The sequence below is a fragment of the Pelodiscus sinensis genome, chromosome 3 (assembly GCF_049634645.1).
Source record: "Pelodiscus sinensis isolate JC-2024 chromosome 3, ASM4963464v1, whole genome shotgun sequence".
NCBI lineage: Eukaryota > Metazoa > Chordata > Testudines > Trionychidae > Pelodiscus > Pelodiscus sinensis.
This window is the reverse complement of record NC_134713.1, coordinates 195,783,351-195,806,756: the sequence shown is the minus strand read 5'-3', so window position 1 is coordinate 195,806,756 and position 23,406 is coordinate 195,783,351. Positions and strand designations below refer to the sequence as shown.

General features: G+C 41.0%; 1 protein-coding gene across 5 annotated transcripts in view; it reads right to left on the bottom strand.

The window, feature by feature from the left end:
- The window catches only part of KIZ (kizuna centrosomal protein), a 100,759-nt gene that overhangs the window by 16,153 nt on the left and 61,200 nt on the right, over window positions 1–23,406 (bottom strand). For all 5 annotated transcript variants that reach the window (XM_075925798.1, XM_075925795.1, XM_075925796.1 and 2 more), the window contains 3 exons: window positions 21,091–21,256; window positions 19,944–20,009; window positions 2,354–2,453 (listed from right to left, as the gene is read on the bottom strand). In XM_075925798.1, coding sequence (XP_075781913.1) covers window positions 2,354–2,453; window positions 19,944–20,009; window positions 21,091–21,256 — 332 coding nt within the window. The remainder of the gene's footprint in view (window positions 1–2,353; window positions 2,454–19,943; window positions 20,010–21,090; window positions 21,257–23,406) is intronic.

The following is a 23,406-nucleotide window of genomic DNA, read 5'->3' as shown; positions in this document are numbered from 1 at the left end:
AAAAACTGAATATGAAAGAACTCAATTCTTCCCATCTCCAGTACCATAATAGTGAAATGAGCATGTATAAATGTGCTAAGAGTATCTCTTTGCATCTTTTATAGCTTGTGTGTATTAATCTGTAAAGCTTATTAAGAAAGTCATTGCTATGCAAAGCAGCACCCAATCTCTTTCTCTTGCTTTTCAACAGAGTGCAGTGTTTAGCCAATAGGACTGGTCCTCTGCCCCTCATTCCGCATTCATAACATGCAACATTTGCACAATGTATCTCTCAAAGGCTGCTGAATAGAAAGCCTTAATACTCATGTAAACAACTGCAAACCAATTACTTAATGAATCAGGCCCACACATAATGAGGTGCCAGACAAAGAGCTATAAATGCATTTTTGCGCCCAAGCCTCTGCTTTAAAGTAAAATCCCTCAGCTGTAGTTTGGGTTTAACTGGCACATCATAATTATTGTCTCTAGGACATCAGAGGAAGCCATTTTTTTTTATTTAGGTCCAGCAGGGTCTTTTTCGAGGTCACTCATCAGCTCAGTGACAAGATAGAGCAAAGAAGAATTTTTAAAAAGTACCACAGCAGTGCTACACCGTTATGTTTATTCTCAAGTACTGGTTTCGAGACCACTTGTAAAAGCAATAAAGCACAAGAAGTGACTGCAATAAGTGGAATCCTTAAAAGTGAGCCTCTAAGAAATTTCACTGACGCCCGACCACAAATAAGCAACCACCTGAGCTCTCTATTTCCCATTCTTTCATACTTCTTTGGCTACTTTGCACTTCCAAATATCTTTGTCAGACAGATATCAAGTGTCTAGTAGCAAGTGTTACTAATAGACTGTATGTTGAAAAGGCAATACTATTTCTAAGTTATTCAGGAAAATAACTTTATGATATTTAAAGGGTTTTTTTAAAGTAACATCTTAAACTATTCGAGTAGGAAGTGTGTTTGCTTTTAAGAGACCAAAGGGATAAATAATAAAGCAAAGTAAATGGTTTCCAAAATCTGCCTAGTGAGCATATATGAATCTGAAAAGGAAAATTTAAGACGAATGAATTTTACAAATAGCATTTACATAAACGTTGAAAGTTTCCAAGACACATTATAAACAAGCACTGTAACATGCTAAACAAAGTAAAATTAATGTTTGAAAAATATGTTTGCATAGTTCATTAAATGGTACATTTTCTTAAAAAAAGACCTAAAGACTTGCCTTTTTATAATCAGTCTTCCAAAGAGAAAGAAGTTATAATAAATGAAAGTTTAATCATATCAAAATGTAAGATTTTAAACAAAAGCAAAAACTTATTGTCGATATTTTACATCTTAACTATTTCACATGATTAACTTGATTGCATTACAATAAGAGAAAATATAGTGATTTTTAAATGAAATATATAAATCAGCACAAAGTAAGAAATTAAGATTTATTATAAAATTATTTTGCAACTGTTTCCTATGATAATTAGTATCACCAATAAAATCATTACAACTATTACAAAGTACAAAAGGATGTAAACATACTGTTAATGTAGATAGGATTAAATAATACATGAAAATGCTTTAAAGTATTTTAATCGGCTGTCATAAATGGCAGTTTTCTGATAAGGAACCATATACTAACAGAACCCACTTACTGTGATGTTTCAATAAGCATCCAGATGATAATCTAAAGCCAAGCTAAAATTTCATGAAATAGTTGTATTATATTCCATTTCCTAACATTTCTTGACCACTAATTTGACTAGTATCTCATACTGATGACAAATTTAAGGAACATTAACATCACACTGCTCAAAGAATCAAAAGGAACTGCTGCAGTTTAACAAATCTAAAAAGATAAATTGAACCATTAAGAAAAAGGCAATGTAATTAAACATACTCAATTTGAAAGTTAAAAAAAGTAAAAATACTTTAGCATCAAATGTTTTTTAAAAATACACATTGAGCTACAGTTAGTTTACTTCTCAGTTACATCGACAAGAAGAAACATGTCACTATTTCTTCAAGACTTTATGTTTTACGTCTGCCCTTTTCCTGACAACTTCTATTGTCTGGTCTCTAAGTAGCCCTACTGAGAGCAGCTGTACACGCTAATTTGTGGTTCACTGAGATGTCAATTGAGTCTTAAAATGAGAAAACAACAGCTGCAAAACAATACCTGACTTTGGTGCAAATATTTTCTAAGGTGTACCAAAGTTTAGCTGCTATACTGAATAAACACAAATACGAACCTTACCCTTGTTCAAGTCACAAACAAAATTATACGTATTCAGAGTTTTATTCATTTTCTAGAGCCATTTCTTACTCTGTTATAGCCATTCAAAAATGAAATGCTCTAATGACTTTACCTTGACAAAGGGCTTCTTCCTTCACTAGATGAAAAACTAGCTTCGGAACTGATTGTGTTGATTTTCTCGGTCTTGAAACCATTGCTACCGATAATCAAACCTATAGTAAGTATAAACACCAAAGGTAAACATTTAGCAAACATCTAATGAAAAGGCAGTACAGACAGTAACTTTTGACTTACAGAAATCATGGAAATAGAGATTATTTAAGCAACAAGAACAAAGTATCATAGACTATGAAATCAAATACTGAAGTATACTGTAAAATAACTATTCACTTTTTTTCCTTGTGATATTTTGGAAGAAAACAATCGAAGTTTATCAAAGATATACCATTTTAAGGATCTATTTTTAAAATGTACAGTAATATTTAAACAGAAAACACTAACAAAATGTGTCCCTGATATTTTTAATAAACTCGCCAAGTCCATCTCCATTCCTTAGACAGGGGCACTCCCATGGGATAAGTTTACTTTATGTGTAAAAACAAAATTTAAAAAAAATCCCCACCCCAGCCTACAAAGCTCAGCCCAATTACTACACAGGACTCTTTAAAACATACCAATGCATTTCCTTCCCTCTGTCAATCTGCAAAACAAGCAGTTGGCTCTCCTTCTGCAATTCTGTCCCATTTATTTTTATACTTGAGGTTTTATTCTCATGACTTGGCAGAACTGACAATGCTACCACAGTTAAAAAAGTTATCAGTAGAAATAACAACACATGATTAGTGTATTCTTGCATGTTTTAACCAGTTTTTGAAAAACAGACATTGGGATACCGAGATCCTGTTCCAATTACAGTATTGTGTCATATGTCAATTTAAGCAAAATCTCACTGTTTTGTATATTTTTTCCTCAATTGTTTTATTTTCCCTTTTCCTAAAGTCTTGTTTAACTTAGTTTGCTGGGTATTTTGTACATTTCTGCTCGCCTTTCTCTTCCCTTTGGATTATTTTCAGAGGACTATAATTCTCTCTCTCTCGTTCTGTCATTCTTGCACTCTCTCAAATTCTATAAAATGCTTAATGTTGTGACAAACATACAATAAATATGTATTTTAAGGTTCTTTTAACTGTGTGCTTTTTTCTACATGCATCTTACTTCCTCTCTGTGCGGTACTGTGTATGAATTGTATCCAATTTAGTTCCAACTGATTAATCTAATCAGACCTTTACTTAAATATTTCTAAACTACATGGTTTGATTCTCAAGTTACAATATGTTCACTTTAAAGCTTCTTTAGAGTGTCAAGTGGTGGAAAGGGGAGTTAGTATAAATAAAATTCAGGCTCTAAACATTATTTATTTGAGATACAACTGAAAACCAAAATATGAACAACTGTAATTCTTTCCAACTTCATTCTGTCCCCAAAGAATAAAATATTATTTCTAAGTCCCTTGAGTTTCCCCCTTTACTTTCATAATCAGACACAGTTTCCATCATCTGAATCAGGCTTACAACTCTGTTAACAGATTTAAGATTCACTGTAAGGAGCATTTGGGTGTCACACACTTCCAATAAAGAGGCCAAAAAAAGAAAAAAAAATCCTATTCGTGGGGGAAGAGGACGTAAAGTCTAGGACTGCTAGTGGCAGTAGTACGCCACTTTGCGGAGAGAAGTCTGACCACTTTCAAAAGAGCTGGTGACACGAAAAGAAACTTTGCTGTGAGGGAAACAGTGAGGAACACACGCAGAGATGCACATGTACCCGTGGGAGATCAAAAGAGGAGCTCCTGGAGATGAGAGTGAAAGCAGCTAGAACTGCAGGCAGGAGCACTGGAAATCGAGACAGGAGCACATCAAGAAAACGGGCTTTTATTTTTGAAAAGCTTTATAATGTTAAGTTGTTTATTTATGTGTGTCTTTGAGCACTGAAGTACTTCAACAATTTTAATCCAATTTGGACATGTTAGGTCTCAATGGAATCACATTATTTTTAAAGGACACAGGGAAACAGATTGTAGATTGTTGTGGTTTTTTTTTTTTTTTTTTTTTTTAAAGCCAATCGGAAGGACTTTTGGAGTCTGCGAATCTTGTACATGCAGCAATCATTGTAGGCACCCCTTTTTTATGGGAACCAATGGGGTGTATTTTCAACAGGGAAATAAAATGCAGTGCTCTCCCTTCTTCACCCTGTCAAATGAAATGCCCCCAAGAGTAGATTGTGCAGATATTCATAAAATGATTGGGTGTGCCCTATGAGCACCTTGATCTTGACACCCAATCTCAGTATGGCGCAAATGAGCTCTGCTAGGTTCCTTTATTGGGGGCAAATAAGTGGAGAGATATCAAAATGCTACCCCAACTGTGGCACCAACATGAGACAATTCACAGGGTGCAGATCTCTCCTTTCTTTCAGAAGGAACGAACTCGTTAATGTCACTGGGCATCGAGCTGACATCGATCATAGTTCACAGCTCCCAGAGCTATTGTTGCATGCTCACTGCAGCATCAGAGAGATCGTGGCTGCTGTTACACTAGGTTCATTTTTTGAAGGTTTTTTTTTTTTTATAACGTTTCAAAAGGCAGCTGCTTGAGAAAGGTGCCATTATGCCATTCTGATATTTAGTGGCCATAGCGGAGCACTGATTTTCAGATTTATGTGAGTGTGTGAGAGGCAGGGCTGAAAATTAGGATAGAACCATGCGCACCCAGATCTTTGAGGGACTAAAACAAGACTTCTGTCTGCTCAATTAACTGTTTTCACCAGGAGCTCAGAGGGCACACCCAATCATTTTATGAACATCTACACAATCTACTCTGGGAGGGCGGGCATTTCATTCGACAGGGTGGATAGGGAAGAGCACTGCATTTTATTTCCCTATTGGATCCCTGTTGAAAATACACCCCATTGGTTCCCACAAGAGATGTGCCTACAATAGTTGCTGCATGTACAAGATTTGCAGACCCTAAAAGTCCTTTAGAGTCTCACTAGCAAGGCGAATCATAGAATACTAGGACTGGAAGGGACCTCGAGAGGGCATTGAGTCCAGCCCCCTGCCCTCATGGCAGGACCTAATACTGTCTAGAACATCCCTGATAGCCACTTATCTAACCTACTCTTAAATATCTCCAGAGATGGGGATTCCACAACCTGCCTGGGCAATTTATTCCAGTGTTTGACCACCCTGACAGTTAGGAACTTTTTCCTAATGTCCAAGCTAAACCTCCCTTGCTGCAGTTTAAGCCCATTGCTTCTTGTTGTATCCTCACAGGCCAAGATGAACAAGTTTTCTCCCTCTTCCTTATGACACCCTTTTAGATAACTGAAAATGGCTATCATGTCCCCTCTCCATCTTCTCTTTTCTAAACTAAACAAACTCAGTTCCTTCAGCCTTCCCTCATAGGTCATGTTCTCTAGACCTTTAATCACTCATATTGCTCTTCTCTGGACCCTCTCCAACTTTTCCACATCTTTCTTGAAATGCGGTGCCCAGAACTGGACACAATACTCCAACTGAGGCCTAACCAGCGCAGAGTAGAGTGGAAGAATGACTTCTTGTGTCTTGCTCACAACACACCTGTTAATACATCCCAGAATCATGTTTGCTTTCTTTGCAACAGCATCACACTGCTGACTCATATTTAACTTGTGGTCCACTGTAACCCCTAGATCCCTTTCTGCCGTACTCCTTCCCAGACCGTCGCTTCCCATTCTGTATGTGTGAAACTGATTGTTCCTTCCTAAGTGGAACCCTTTGCATTTGTCTTTATTAAACTTCATCCTATTTATCTCAGACCAATTTGTCCATGTCATTTTGAATTATGACCCTATCCTCCAGATTAGTCGCAATCCCTGCCAGCTTGGTATCATCTGCAAATTTAATAAGCGTACTTTCTATGCCAATATCTAAATCGTTGATGAAGATATTGAACAGAGCTGGTCCCAAAACAGACCCCTGCGGAACCCCACTTGTTATACCTTTCCAGCAGGATTGTGAACCATTAATAACTACTTTCTGAGTACGGTTATCCAGCCAGTTATGCACCCACCTTATAGTAGCCCCATCTAAGTTGTCTTTACCTAGTTTATTGATAAGAATATCATGCGAGACCGTATCAAACGCCTTACTAAAGTCTAGGTATACCACATCCACTGCTTCTCCCTTATCCACAAGACTTGTTATCCTATTAGCGAAAGCTATCAGATTGGTTTGACATGATTTTTTCTTCACAAATCCATGCTGGCTGTTCCCTATCACCTTGCCACCTTCCAAGTGTTTACAGATGATTTCCTTAATTACCTGCTCCATTATCTTCCCTGGCACAGAAGTTAAGCTAACTGGTTTGTAGTTTCCTGGGTTGTTCTTATTTCCCTTTTTATAGATGGGCACTATATTTGCCCTTTTCCAGTCCTCTGGAATCTCTCCTGTCTCCCATGATTTTCCAAAGATGATAGCTAGAGGCTCAGATACCTCCTCTATCAGCTCCTTGAGTATTCTAGGATGCATTTCATCAGGCCCTGGTTCCTTGCAGGCATCTAACTTTTCTAAGTGATTTTTAACTTGTTTTTTATTTTACCTTCTAAAATTACCCCTTATGTAATGCAGTGCAGAGTATCGCTTTTCCAGGCCTACGAACTCCTACTGAAGTTATACTTCTTGGACAATATTTTATTATATCCTCTAAAAGCAGTCGTGAGAAATATTGATGTCAGCTTTTACCACGTACTGAGCAAGCACTGGATGAATATTTCAAATAGTGGCAGGTGCAGGACATAAACAGGTTGGCTGGGCTCAAAATCTACAATTTTTAAAAAAAGACCTTTATTTCTAGATTAGCATAATGTTACCACCCGCCAACCCCCGACCAGAGAGTCAGCATACTTTTTGGACATTCTTAAAAGGTTTGATATGAGTGCTAGGGAAGGATGCAGTGCTAGACTTAGATTCTCCATTATTTCAGGCGTGCATTTTTTAAACAAAGCCCAGAACCGTTGAAGGTTCAAAGGAACTTTTCAAATACCAAGGAGAAAATGAGGGAGAGGAACAGGAGCCTTTTGCAACTCTGCCCTCTTCTGGTTCTCCTTCTTCAGGATCTCATTTGGCAGATCCTCACTTCCTCCTCTTCTCTTTTGGTGGGTGTCCCACATGGCTCCATCCTAGGCTCCCCCCTTGAATGCTTTTGCACCTCATCTTTGGAGGATATCTGCAACCACAGTCTTTGCCTTGATGACTTAGATGTAGTTCTCTGTTCCAGACTTGCCTCCACGTGCTCAAATTCATCTCAGGCAGTCTTTAACATCTATCATAATGTCAAGCCATCGATTGGAACTTCGACAGCCAAAAATGAGCCCTTGTTCTCCCCCAGAACTCCCCTCTCCTTCTCTCTCAGGCTTCTCATATGGGCTCCCTTTTTTATTTGATCCAAGCACACAAGCCATATCGCTTTGCTGCTTCATCTTCCTGCACAGCCTTTCAAAACTCCAGTCTAGTTTTCCTGCTCATGCTGTTAAAACTTAAATCCAGGCCTTGAACACCTTATATCTTGACTAGTTTGGAAAAGAGAAGACTGAAAGGGGACACGATACTGGTTTTCAGTATCTAAAGGGTGTCACAGGGAGAAGGGAGGGAAATTGTTCTCCGTGGCCTCTGATGAAGCAGCAACGGGCTTAAAATGCTGTAAGGGAGGTTTAGGTTGAACATTAGGAAAAACGTCTTGCCAGGGCGGTTAAACACTGGAGTCAATGGCCTAGGGGGGTTGTGGAATCTCCATCTTTAGAGATCTTTAGAAAGACATCTATCAGGGATGATCTAGATGGTGCTTAGTCCAGCTATAAGGGCAGGTGACTGGACTCGATCTCGCAAGGTCCCTTCCTGTTCTAGTGTTCTAGGATTCTACTGCCAGCTGCACTGCTCTAGCCTTGCAGTCTTACCACCCTCACCAAACCCTGCACCCATTCTTTGCATCACTTCACCAGCTTCCTCTTCTCCACTGCATGAAACACTAAGGACTTGTCCTTCACCCTGCAGGCTCCTCACAGCTTCGCTCTGCCCGGCTCTCCAGGTCAAAGGCAATACTGTGCCATCGCTCCTGACTTCTGCCCTACTGCTGCCAGCTTTCACTGCCCATTGGTACACATTTCCCTCAAGCCTCTTTGTACTTACGAGTGAAGGTGCACTGCCCCCCGCCCTTGCAAATGTGAGACATCCCTCTAAAATCCAAATCTTCATCTAAACTGCTGCATTATCTTCCTTCTAATCCTTCCTCAGACCGCATCTCTGCCGTGATGACTAGAGGACATTTGACAAGGGGATAGGCAGTTGGTGTGCTGTGAGTGACGCATATTATACAAAGTGATCACTGCTCAGATTTCATCGTAACCCCCTCTTGTTTGAGGAATCCACCTGTCTCTTGTCATATATACATCTATCAGGCTGCTGTGGGAAAGGACGAGTCTTTTATTATAAGTGTTCAAGTGCCTAGTACAGCGTGGCCCCAATCCCTAGCCCACAGGGTACTGCAATGCAAGTAAGTAGTCGTTGCTCCATTGAAAAGAAACATCAATGCAATGTAAGGCAGCAAATGTAAGATTTAGTGGCTATCGGGTCTGTCCAGAAAGCAGATCTGTAAGAATAGCCAGAAAAAGACTTTCTGTTGTGTTCCTTACAGAACTATGGCTTAGTTCAACATTGCCCCTTGGAAAATAATCCAGTGTTGGCAAGCATATTTCCTCAGTAAAATAGATCATCATATTGAAGGCTACATGTGAACTACTGCTAAGCATGTACGGGTGACTATATTTTCTAGCTAAGTCACTGTCTTAATATGTTTCTTATATACTGCACTGTAAAACTGCTTGTGTAAGTAAGGCAAGGTCTGGAATGAAACACTATATAAAATCAAAACCTGTGCTATTCTTTTAGTCTAAAACTTTAATTCCACGACACTAATATCATCATGCTACAGAAATCCCTCAAATAAATTATAGCCTCAATGAATGCACAAAGTTATCCTAATACAACAATACTAGGTTGACTAGCACTCAGAATTCAACAAAAGTAAAAATTTTAAAAGGAGTATCCCACCATGTGTACTACAATGCTGCCTTTAGTTATGTAATGTCATGCTTTTTCTTAAACCATAAGATTGGTCCTGCCTTCGGCAGGGGGCTGGACTTGGTGACCTCCTGAAGTCTCTTCCAGCTCTATGATTCTATGATAAAACACAGTAGCTGGGTTTTTGGGTTTGTTTGTTTTTAACAGACTTAAATGTGTTTGCCTCTCGGGTCATGTGCAGCTTACCGATTTAAAGAGCATCATTAAACATACACACAGGGCAGAGTGAAAGTTGCACATTCACTTTTGCTTCTCTGGCCTTCTCAGTGCTGAATTGTACGACTTCCCTACTTAATTACCACAGGGCCAATGACAGCTTTTCAAAACAGAAAAATCCACAGAAGGGGAAAACGGAGGCTTTCCACAAGGAATTCTTCCCAAACTGTTCCGTAAGGCAGGGCATGAGGTATGTGTCCTGTGCCCCACAGATTGCAGGAACTTCTGATGCTTGGGGGTTTCACAGAGGTCAAGGGTCATCTCTCTACAGGCTTTGTGATTCAGTCTTGGCACCGGATCCCTGGAGCCGAGCCTGTCACTGCCACACCAATGACGCCACATTACTGGCACCTCCTCAATTGACAGCTGCCCTATGATCCCCTTTCAAGTGGGCGAGGGCTACAGAGGGTTAGGGCTATGCTACCCTTTCTGACGTAACTATGGACCCAGATGAGGAACCATGTACATATCCCCCAGCTGTACTCTGATCACTGCTCGCCACCTCCCCTTGTGCAGATTCCTGGTCCCACACTGAGCCGTGTGTGTGGGGGGGTGAACACTGCTACAAAAGTGACCGACACCAACCCCTCCTTTCCTGTACATGGGAAATGGAGATCTGCGCAAAGGGGGCCCCTGGCACATGCTAGGGCAAAATGATCAGGACGAGAGGGAAAGAAGCCACTACCCTAGCTTTTCAAAACCACCCACATATGACAGTCAGCCAAAAATAATTGCCAAAACACAGCCCACCCCCTGCATCCAACGCCCATGCAAATCAACACAAAAGCTTCCTGCACAAGCCTCCCAAACACAAATCAACACAACCAACCACACCACCCCCGCAGCACACGTCCCTCATTGACCGCCTGCATAAGTTACTGCAAAATCTCTCAGCAAAACACATGTTCCCCGACCCTCACTCACATGGACCACAAAACCTTAAACTACCTCTGCAAAGCCAACGTGTGTGTGTGGTGGGGGTCACCACACTACCATGCAATGACCAACAACCTATACACAAATGCAGGGAAAATTGCGGGTAGAGGAAGCAGTGGTATTTCAGCAAGCTGTGCCCACACACCCATCTCCACCTCCTTCGGTGGAATGAAACCTCACAGGCAATAGAGCTCCGTAACATGACCACCCCCCCTTCTTGCATCCACTGATCAGCATGATTGCTAGCTGATGTTACCTAAATGGTGTGGCAGGGTCAGGCCCACTCCTGGATCCCAGACTCCTGTTCTGCTCACTATCCCGCAGTTTAGGGGCTGTCGTACAAGTCCCACTTGCCTTTTCTCGGCGTTTGGCCTTCTATCCCTCGGCAAACCAAAGGGGTGTTGGGGCCAATGCCCAGGCCAGTCACGGCTGAGTAAACCGTCCACCTCAGCCACCAGCTGATGTCTCTGGCCACTTGGGGGGAAGGGAGCCTCCAAACACTCCCTGTCGGAGCCCCTCACCTCCCTCTGCAGCCTTTGGCAGTGCTGATGTTGTTCCACTCAGCTCCTCTGAGTCCCTTATCAATTGTTCATTCCTCTCCACCTCCGCTCTCCAAACTCCTTCTCCACTGTCCCCTCTTCTCCCCAACAGGGAAGGTTTTTAAAAAGGTCCCATGGCAGCCTGAAATCAGCTCAGCTGGCCCTTTATTGATTTATAGCTGCCCTGTCTCAGCTGTCCCTGATTAGCTAGGGCCCTTACTGGGTTTTTTTAAGAGCTACCTCTCTCCCCTTCCATCCAGCCTTTTAACCTGCCCTGTCACTATGGTCCCTGTCAAAGTTAATCATCCCTTGGAATGAAAACCAATGATGAACCTTACCACTTTAGTTACCTTGTTAATTTATATCACAATGATCTATATAATGCATCATTTACAATTATCATTTATATTACAGTAGCACTGGGGACACCAATCTTGACTGGGCTTCTGTTTTGCTAGGTGCTACATGGACACACGCATGCACGCACGCACAGACAATCCTCATCCGTGCAATTTACAATCTAAATAACCATCACCACAATTGGTTGTGATTGTTACATTTTTGGTGGTCTCAAAAGCAGTCTCAAAGATTAAATCTCTACAGACTGTTAACTACCCTAACTGTGGTAGAAGTGTTTGTATGGCTGCTGTTTATGCTGTATTGTGGGGAGCACTTTGAGTGTTGTCAATCTAGTACCCTTTAACAAGCAATAATTCCATTACTCTATAGATCGACACAAACACACACAGAATTCCATCACTCTATAGATACACACACACACACACACACACACACACACACACACACACACACACACACACACACACACACACACACACAGAGAATGGCTCTGCAAAAAGATTGTATGTGATACCTTCAAAGAAGCAAAGTTAGAGGAAAATAATCTCCCCTTTTTAAAAAGATACCATAAACACACGATTATGGAGAATATAGAGCTGAAGGAAATCTTGGCATTAAAACACTGATAAAACACTTCAACAGTGTCCAAAAGCAGACCAATACCCAACAAAGGAACATGAAAGTGTTTGGGTTTTTTATTTTAATGCAAAGAGACAAAAGTTACCTCTAATCCTAACAAGAAGCATAAACTGACAAAGCTTAAAGGACACGCTCTCACAAAAGCAAAAACTTTCAAAGACTGGCCAATTCAAAAAATCCCCAGAGAAGGGGGAAAAACACACTTGGAAGAAGACTGCAAGATCTAACAGGCATTTCTGTCTAGATGTCAAAACTAAGCTTGTAAGTTCAGGGTTTCTCAAACATATGAAGGAAGAACCATTCCTTGCGCACATTCTATACCAAAACATCTCGGCAACTAGCAGCCAAAACTTGTAAGTATCATGTGTGACCTGACCTTCCCACGCAGGAATGTCAGAGCACAACAGTAAAAAAAAAAAAAAAAAAAAAAAAAAAAAAAAAATGCAGCCAGCAGTCATTTACACATGAACCCTTCCATAACAGCGATTCATAATGAAATGATATCAAATAAAACAAAAAAGTTGGGAAGACTTAATAAAGCCTTTATTAGTCCACTCCAGCAGGAAACGCAAGAACCTTTTAACATTAAGTTCAAAGAAGGATCTCACCAGAAAGGATGTGAAGGCACGGGGAAGAAGTTGGCAGGATGATTGGCTCATTAAAGGCAAACTGAAAAGCAAAACAAAAAACTGGATGTACGAAGAAGGCCTAAAAAGTTTTGTTTTTTTTTAAGATTTTCTTTCTATCTATTCTTAAATTAGAAATTCAGCTCTTTTTTACTTTTTCTAAGCTCCCAGGAAGACTGTAAAGACATCTGGAAAACTGAAGGAGTATGACATTCAAGATGCCAACAAGTAAAACCTAATGACCGGAATAAGGAAGAAACTGATACTCAAACTCATCTTTGTTAAGATCTATTTAACTCAAAGACACACTCAAACTGTTGGGAGAGACGCTATCTTTGTTAAAGACTGAACAATCCTGGGCCTTCAATTAGGAGAGGAGTTGGCTCATAAGCCACAAGCAAGACCTTCAGGCAACCCTCCAACAAATGACTCAATAGTTAATATTCTTTTGTATGCTTATAAAGCAGCCCCCCCAAAAAAGGCTTATATTTGACGGTCTCTTTCAGATGAAAATCGTTAGGAAAGAAACCAGAATGAAGAATGAATCCACAGCATTCACCACTATCTTTGTACTCCCAGATATAAGGTGAATTAGTCACCTCAGGCATATTTACACTGCAATGAAATACATTCAGCACAAAGAATCTGAGCCTGGCCAGCCTGGACTGGGGGTAGGCTTGCCAGATGCTTTCAGCAAAAATCCCAAACATGGAAAACTTAGTTGAGGGAAAAAAAAAACCCACTAAACACGCTGCTCCTTTAAATGGCCCCACACTCCTCACTCCCCCGCCAGACACAGCAGGGGAAAACTGTCCCCACTGGGCTTCCGTCCAGTGGAAACAGGAAATACCCCAGTCTGTTGCATCCCCCGGCCCGCCATGGACAGGGATTGCCTCAGCCAGGCTGGAGCGCCCCTGTCTGTGTCGGGCCCCGAGGTGGGCGGGGAGATGCTCCAGCCCCCAGTGGTTAACCGGATCCGGTAAGTATCACTCCTTACGGGTGATGCCTACTGGTTAACCTTTCATAGCCCTCTGCCCTATTAGGCCCGACAGTTTATGCATTCTGGGCCAGACTGTGGTTCACTTGCTCATGCTGAATAGTCCCTTATACTGTAAATAGTCCAAGTGGAGAAAGGAGCTACTTAGTAGAAGGGGATTAGAACCTTGCCCTCTTGGAGCTTAGGTCAAGGCTCTCAGGAAAATGATCTTCCATGTAAAACCTTCCATTGTCTCCTCTCCAGGCGGGTTGTAAAAGCCCACTTCTGCATCACTGAGGGGCATTGGTGAATTGCTCACACCTTCTACGGGGTTTGCTGTCAATCACAGGCCCTTCTTCTCTAGAGCAGGGGTTCTCAAACTGCGGCCTGCAGACCACCCCTTGCAGGGGGGGCCACGGCTCGCCTGCACACTCCCTTGCTACCACCCAGACCTCCCACCCCCAGCCTGCTCCTGCACCCTCCCTCCTTTCCAGACCCCGTATCAGCCCAGCCCACTCCTTCACCCTCTCCCCCCGCCACATTCTGCTCCTGTATCCTCTTCTGGGAAGACCTTGCACCCTCTCCCCCTCCTTCGCACAAACTCCTGGCCACACCACCACTTCCAGCCAGCGCCAGCACCCTGCCTTCTGCACAGACCCCCATACCTACCCCACTCCCCGGCAACCCCCTGCCACACACTGAACCTCTCATTGCTTGCCCCACCCCAGAGTCTAAGGGGACTCTCAAAATCTACTAACCCCATGGGAAACCCTGAACCTCAGTCTTCCCTGTCTCCTCCCCACCACCCCCGTGGGGCTGGAGCACCAGGGGAGGGAGGTGTCTCAGTCGGGGGCCACATCAGTAAGGACTGAGGCAGGAGGTGTTTTGGGGGGTTTGTTTGTTTGGCCTCTCACTTGTGTGGTCCCCAACTGATTTTTCTGTGGATCAGCGGCCCCTGCCCCCTGCCATACACAAGGACAATGTTGAAACTTTGTTTGGGACATAAATTAATATTTTACTTGATTTCAAATGAAGTTTAGCAAGCTACCACGATAAAGCGCTTAATCGGTTTCAGTATTTTGATTTAGCAGGTGACTTTTTCTTTGCTCATGGGCGAAGGACGAGGACATTCTGAGCCTAGGGAATGCTGCCTGGATAGTCTCCATTGCCTTCCTAACATCAGCCTCAACCTAATTTCCCAAAGTTAAGTCCAAAGTAGACTGCAAAGAGATCTCACAAAACTGCGTGACAGGGCAACGAAATGGCCGATGAAATTCAGTGCTGACAATGCAAAGTGTTGCATACTACAAAGTAATTCCAACTATACGTATATAATAAGGGGGTCGACATGAAATGTTATCATTCAAGACAAAGATTTTGGAATCCTCGTGAATAGTTCTCTGAAAAAATTTGTTCATTATACAAAAGAAGCCAAAGACGTTAAGAGAATATTAGGAACCAATAGGAAAGGAATAGATAAAACAATAAATATCATAATGCCACTACATAAATCCACAGTATGCCCAAACCTTGAATACTGTCAGGAGCTCTGCTCATCCCATCTCAAAAAAAGATACATTAAAATTGGAAAAGCTATAGAGAAAGGCAACAAACATGACTAAAGGTACAGAACAGGTTAAAAATGACTGGGACTGTTCAGCTTGAAAAAGAGATGACTAAGGCGGGATATGATAGAGGTCTATAAAATCACGACCAGTGTGAATTAAATAAACGAGGAAGTTTTACCCCTTCACAAAAGCAAACCACCAACCAAGGGACACCAAATGAAATTATTACGCAAGAGGTTTAAAACCAGCAAAAGGAAGTGCTACTTCACACAGTGCACAGCCAACCTGTGGAACTCCTTGCTGGAGATGCTGTGAAAGCCAACAGCATAAATGGGTATAAAGAAGAAGGAGCGAAGCTCCTGGAGGACAGGTCCATCAATAGCTATTATCACAGATGGACAGGGATGCAACCCCATGCTCTGGGCATCTCTCAGTTTCTGATTGCCAGATGCTGGAACTAAATGATGGGTATGGATCACCCGATTGCCCTGTTCTGTTCATTCCCTTTGAAGCATCTGGCACTGGCTGAAGCCCCTCCACTGAACACTGCCAGTAAAGCCAAAAAAACCCAACCCGCCCCATCAAGAGCTCTGATGATTCCACACAGCCTCAAGTACTTTTGAAGTCTCAAAACAACACCATATTGCAATGAATTCCCATTGGAAAGGTACATCAAGTGCTGAAGACAAAGCTTGGATGCATTAAGCTTAGTATATGTAGTACAGGTTGAACCTCTCTAGTCCAGAAACATCTGTCGTCCAGAATGATTTGAGTTAGCCAGATGTCCACTTTTCATGGGTGTAGCCAAGTTTCCTGCAGTCCCATAAAGTTTGTTTACAGCCACCAGTCCTGGCTCTAAGGGCATGTCTAGACTACAGGCTTTTGTCAACAGACGCTTTGTCAACAGATACTGTCGACAAAGCCTCTGTCAACAAAGAGCGTCTAGACTACAGACAGTTCTGTTGACAAAGCAAGCCGCTTTGTCGACATGAGAGTGTAGACGCAAAGGGCAGTGTAGATGCAATAAAGCCTTCTGTTGACAGAACTCTGTCGACAAAAGGTGTTATTCCTCATAGAATTAGGTATACCGCCGTCGACAAAACTGCCGAGTTCTGTTAACGTTATGTCGACAGAACTTGGTGGTAGTGTAGACGCAGGTACAGTTTTGTTGACGAAGTCCACTTTTGTCGACAAAACCCTGTAGTCTAGACACACCCTCTGTGTTCTGTGCTGTTATTTAGCTCTAATTTAGCCCTAAATGTCTTCTAAGAGCCCAGTAAGCAGTGGAAGTGTTGGTAATGCGGCTAGACAGTATTGACCTCCTGTGGTCTGGAAAATTCTCTCATTCGGAACCAGTCAGGTCCCAAGGGTGCTGGACTAGGGAAGTTCAACCTGTATAGCAAACCTGTAACAAAATATCAGAGCCACGAAGCATTAAGAAAAGGTCAATCTGAGCCCAAACACATTTCTCATAAAAACACTGACTGAAAATTCTAGTTCAGGCATCCAGTGGTCTCAGTGATCCAGGGCCACAAAGCTCAGAATGTAAAAGGACAAAAGTGGAGACACAAAACTTGCAGGTACTTTACTAAAAAAAGTAACTGGAAGGTCAGGAAATCAACAAAGGCCAACAGAAGCCTGTGGCAGATCATGGGTGGAAGATGTATCGCATCTGAAATAGGCAACCTCGCTTTCCAATGGCATATTTTGTGCACTTGGAAAATGACAGAACACTACTTGATGAAAATCACGCTAGAGTTGGAGTGGAAAGTAAGGTACAGGAACTGACCAAGCATAGGCATCGTTTTATTACACATTTCCATAACTTTAGCAATTGAACATTGTGTAAAGCACCTCAGCAGTTTCGCAGAAGAAACAGTGATACAATATCAGAGGGGTAGCCATGTTAGTCTGGATCTGCAAAAGCGACAAGATGCATCTGACGAAGTGGGTCTTTGCCCACGAAAGCTTATGCTCCAATACATCTGTTCGTCTGTAAGGTGCCACAGGACTCCTTGTCGTGTTAGTAATACAATATGTGTTTGCTTTACATCTGACACAATGAACATTTAATAAGAAAAACTGGGCGGGTTGTCTGTTTGCTTGAAGGAAGAAGCACGTTTGCAATGGCCTGCACTTGTCACACAGCAGCTCAGTCTGCGACCTGCTCAGGGCCTCCTGGAGTGCTAGAGGCTAGCACTTGGACTCAAGTAGAATGCAAGACTGGACTGCAATCAGGAGCGTCATTTCAATAGGATGAAACAAAATACGGGACTATATAGAACTTTAAAGACTAACAAGATGGTTTATTAGGTGATGAGCTTTCGTGGGTCAGACCCACTTAAGTGTGACTTAAGTGGGTCTGGCCCACGAAAGCTCATCACCTAATAAGCCATCTAGTTCAGTGGTCCCCAACCTATAGAGGCTTCCGGGCGCCCGGGGGCAGGGCCACTCACGTGCCGGGTGCCCGGGGGTGGGCCGCACGTCCTGGGGCACACCAGGGGCAGGGATGCCCTTGCACCCGGCGCCCGCATGTGCCCCGGGGCTGGGGCCGCCCGAGCGCCACGCACCAGGCGCCGGTGCGTGTCGCGCGCCTGGGGCCGGCGCCTCCCGTGCGCAGCGCGCAGGGGGCGGGGCCAGCCCAGGTTGTCGGCGGGCGCACACAAATGCCCCGGCGGGCGCCATGGCGCCCGCGGGAACCACGTTGGGGACCACTGATCTAGTTAGTCCTGTATTTTGTTTCAGCTACACCAGACTAACACGGCTACATTTCTATCACTATTCAACAGGATGGTTCTCAGATGGCATCTTTCCCCTCACTTTCAGTCCTCACAACCTTAAGAAAGTACAGCTGTACCTTACAATGAAAAAGTAAATTGAAAGGTTCTCTAATTACTAAGACCAAAATTCAGGATTCTTTGTTCTCCCAAGGTATTATTAGTGATGTAATCGCTTAGAGAAGATAAACATTCCTTACACTGTTCAAGGTGTTAGTAATATTAACGAGGAGTCCTGTGGCACCTTAAAAACTAACACATTTATTTGGGCATCAGCTTTTGTGGGCATAGACTCACTTCGTCAGATAGGCTATGTCTAGACTGCAAGCCTCTTTCGAAAGACAGCGTCTGGATTGCAACCACTTCTTTCGAAAAAGCGAGCCACTTTTTCGAAAGAGAGCACCCAGGCAATCTGGATGCTCTCTTTTGAAAAAGCCCTGTTTGAATTCAAGAACGCCTTTTTTCGAAAGAGCACTTTCGAAACGTTCTTCCTCGGAAAACTGCCGCGTTCTTTCGATTTGCTTTCAAAAGAACACAGCAGCAGTCTAGACGCAGGGGAAGTTTTTTCTAAAAAAGGCCACTTTTTTCGAAAAAACCCTGTAGTCTAGACACACCCATACACTTCAGTGGAAATTACGGAGGCAGGCACAAATATGCTAGTAAAGTCACCCTTTCTTGGAGAAGAAGCAGCGAACTCAGAACTTGGATCCTAGTAGGTTTCATTAACCCCTACTTCCCATTGCCCCATGCACACATTTTTTAAAAGTACACTTATCATTTTGAGGCAAAACCTTTACTCTGTTAAAGTTTTAGGTTCCTAAACTATTTTGTCGTTTTCCTCTGTAAAATTAAGTTATTTTGTTAAAAAACAAAGCCATATCTGGACACAAGACAGGAAAAACACCACACAAGGTCAGTCAACTTAGGGTCCACCCTCCACCTCCAAAGTGAAAAGAGGTCAAATTAAGTCTTTAGTCTGTTTAATAAAGGAGAACCACTCTTGGGGTTAAACCCTGGAACACAAGGAGCAAGTCTTATATCTGAGCTATGCAACAGGGTTCATGAAACAAGCGTAAAAAAGCCTCCATAGAAGGATCAGTCATTCCGCTGATAAAAGAATATTTGTTAATATTAAAAAAAACCAGACGCCAGAAAACCAACAGTAAATATTGCTTATGCCCACATATGCACCTGCATAAATATTGAGCCATATATTTGAATGGATAATGAAGTCGTCCACACTTTGCAAAAAAAGTAATACATTTAGACAGATTACAATTACTGAGTTCTGCCCCCAAATACTACTGTTTGCTATTGATATCTTAAAACTAAAAAAGCAATATTTTTCAAATTCCATCTAACCAAGCATAGTACATCTGCTACAGAGAGATCTTAGCACATCTTGATAAACCTTATTGATAAAATGTTTAAATTACCAGACAGCCTTTATAAACAGAGGCAAAAGCACAGTTTCCTGCCTGACACATTTTTTTCTGCTCTTATTCTAATGATGCACGTTCAATTACTACAGAAAAGAAAAGAATCAAATCAGAAACATCTGTAGTTTGCCATATAATTACTGGATCTTCCCCATGGAGACTGACCTTTGTAACACCGATACTAAGACCTCAAAGGCTAAATGACAGAGGATATTCACATGGTTTAAATGTATAACATGATTACAAGGAATTAAATAGGCACTGTTATTTTCCATCTTGGTTTATGTTAACATAAGCGTGTACTTTATGATCTTACGTTTAATCTCTGAGCTCAGTATGTAGTAGCAGAATTTACTCACTATTAGTGGATCCACAAACCACTGAAATGCAATGTTTTGATTATATAATATAGTTGAATACTGTATTTGAGGCTATTACGCAGCCATTACTTTTACCTGTAATAGGAATCTTTTCTGCCAAGCTTTCTTCCTTGCTCTCATCTTCACACCAGCTTGTGACTTCTGTATGTGAACATACAATAATGAAAACACATTTCAAAGCCACAATGATCAGACTGGTTTGTTTTCTTTTAAGCCCTATTCCCTTTAATTTTTCACTTTTGTTATCTCTTATTTATTGATCTAAACTGTCTATTACAGTTCTTAAAAGAGGCGCCTACTGTGAACTTTAGTCAAATATGATGCTACTGTGTCCCTGTGTAGCTTCCAAGGAAAGCAGTGAGCTAACCAAATATCTTAAATAATGTAAGTCCTGATGAGATTAAAAAAAAAACCAACCAAACAAAAACCATCAACAAAAACCAAAACCTATAACTCTAGGGACTTGCCCAATAGTCCAAGAGCAATAATATATATAATGCTGGAACATTAATTAGTTTAAATCAAAGTATCTCTCTTCTCCATGGATAAAACTAGCATGAATTTAGGAGATCTAAATCAGTTTGTTTACATTTGCTGTGTAAAGAGGACTGCATCTTAATTGCCTGTTTCTTTAGTCTTTGATGTAAGCAATGCTCTGGAAGTACACTGAGCAAGTTATCTTCTAGTCATTGCAACAGACTAAATTATATTACTTTCCTTAGCTAAAGATATTAACCAGACTTTAAAAAAATACTCAATTCATAACTTCAAAAATTTAATGCAGTTTTTCTTAGCATGGATTTTTCACTTTACAACGAAAGACGGAGGGGGGAGTCTATTCCCCAATCTGGGTTTATGCATAAACTACACTTGCCTAATTTTGATATGGCAAAATGTGTTTTGTAAATGGTAGACAGACCTCAGCACAAGACTTACATTTCTAATTTACATTTTTAAAAGAAAAATGGAAATCTAATCATTATAAAATGTTCATTTAAAAATAAGAGAACAGAAATAATAATTACTACTAGCAGACATTTGAGAAGATTATATTACCCCCCAGGTAAACAAAAAAATTTTGTGTGTTAATTCATCAGAACTGCAGTAATAACACAATTTTCTACAGACTCTCGTATTGTATTTTTTCAATAAACCTTCAGACACTAGGAATGACAGGAACTTTGAACGTATTTGTTTCTGTGGATCTTTTAACATTAGTTACCTTGTTCCCTTGTACCAATGCTGTTAAGCCATTGAGCATGTATTGTTTGCTTTATTTCACCATTGTCATTCAGAATTGATGGCAAGCAGTAAGATGATTCATTGCTATGAATAGATGACCTATTGCCACACTCTTCCGGAAGGACCTCTCTCAATGACAACATAACCTATAGCATTTAAAATAAATAAAGTCAATAAATACAGAAAAACAACTGCAGCACACTATTCTCCTTTGTCTCAGAGCTACATTCTTTTTCAATATAAATTCAGGTTAATCATTACTTAACAATCTGTCACCAGGATATTTGTTGTTCGATCTTAAATGATCTCTGTTAAACTGCTGCTACTTCACTTCATAGTTTAATTTAATTCCTAATTCAAACTGATGCCATTTTTAAAGCAAGACATTTTCCAGAAATCATCAGTGTTTTCTCATTAATGGGTAACCCATCAAAGAAAAAACAGCATGCCACCACATATGCTAGTCCAGGAAGTGTGTTACAGTATTTTAAAATTGGTTTTGAAGCAATTTTTCTCATCCATTTTTTCAGCCCATGTGTAAGGGAGTTAACCTAAAGTGTTTTAAAGCATAAGTAATACATGTTCACAGAAAACTACACCTCACCTAATATACTTGGGGATGAAGGACCTGATCCAAAAGTCCAATGAAGTCAATGAGAGTCTTTTGCATTTATTTAAATGGGCTTTGAATCAGGTTCTTAAATGTATGGTATTACCAATCCTCTCTAGACTGTTTATTCGGTCTTATGTATTCATATGTATTTCAGTGGCACCGTTCACACCTCTATAGTTAAGAATGTATTAGCTGTCTTTTCCGATTCTCCCTCCCCCCCTTTAATTAAAGCCCACATTTTCCCAGAAGGCTATAATTGTTATAAAATAGAGTTCTGAGCTAAAAGCAGCTTGCCAAGTTCTAAAAGCAAGTTTCGATTTTTTTTAAAGTTATTTCTGAGCTTTAAAAGCTTTTTTAAAATAAAATTTTAACACATTTTGGCTGTGTAACTCAAAACTGAATTTGATCCAAAGCTGAAAATTAAGAACACAACACAGTGTACACACACACACACAAGCAAATGACAGATTTAAATAAGTATTTTCAAACAAACCTTTTATCAACATACAGCATTTTTTCCATTTTCCCCTCCCACCAGCTGTTAAGGATGTTTTTTAATATAGGGTGAAAATTAGGGACCTGATTCTGAAAACCTTTCTAGATTCAAGCTCTAATTATCTAATCGCTCAATAAATGAGGCAACCTCTAAGGATCTGGGCTGATGTCGCATGAAAATAATCCTAGATTTTGTGAGTTTCTTTATATGTTTACCTGAGAGAATGGAATGGCTCCAACTGAAATCATTCAGGTCCCATAGGCAAATATTACTCATTTGCTTTTATTCTTAATCCGTTATTTACCCAAGAGACCACAATGGCTCTTTTTGAGTTGTAAGCAAATAACTTTCAGTGACGGTTTTGTTTTTTAAACTAAGCTCATGCTCAGGATTTCAATACATAAACACAACAGCAGCAAACCTACAAAATCATGGAACTTCTAACGGATTGCTTTTTGAAAATGTTAAAAATGAATCAGGCTATATAACCCTGTCATGAATTGCTTTTGTTATTGAAAAGGCAGATTTGTGTCCAACTGACAGTCCATCACAATGCAAAGCTAATGTTATTGTATCAGAAGTAATTCAACTGACAAAGGGTCTTCTAGTAACGTATTTTAGGCTGTTACTGAGGGACGTTTGCACCACCACAGACTCGTAAAGCAAGAAGGGACCACTGAGATCAACTAGTCTTACCTCTGGTAGAAACAGCCACAGAACTTCTCCAAAATAATTCCTGAAGCATAATGTTTATAAGAACATCTAATCTTGATTTAAAAATGATCAGTGATAGAGAAACTACCACAACTCTTGGTCAATTGTTTCAATAGTTAATTAGTCTCACTGTTCAAAAACTATATGCCTTATTTCTGAATATGTCTAGCGTCAACTTCCAGCCACTGGACCAGGTCATACCTTTCTTTGTTAGACTGAAGGGCCCATTATTAAATATTCGTTCCCTATGTAAGTACTTATAAACTAATCAAGTCACCTCTTAACCTTCTTTGTTAAGCTTAATAAGATTGAGCTCTTTATATCCCTTCTCACCCCACCCGTCTCATGGCCCAATCTTTTTCAGTCACTGCTTTCAAGGATTCAGTCTCCCATCACAGAAGTATGGTAGGTTCTTTAGTCCTAGTTGTGTACTTCTAGCCAGAGGAAAATGCACATCATTTTTGTATCAGTTC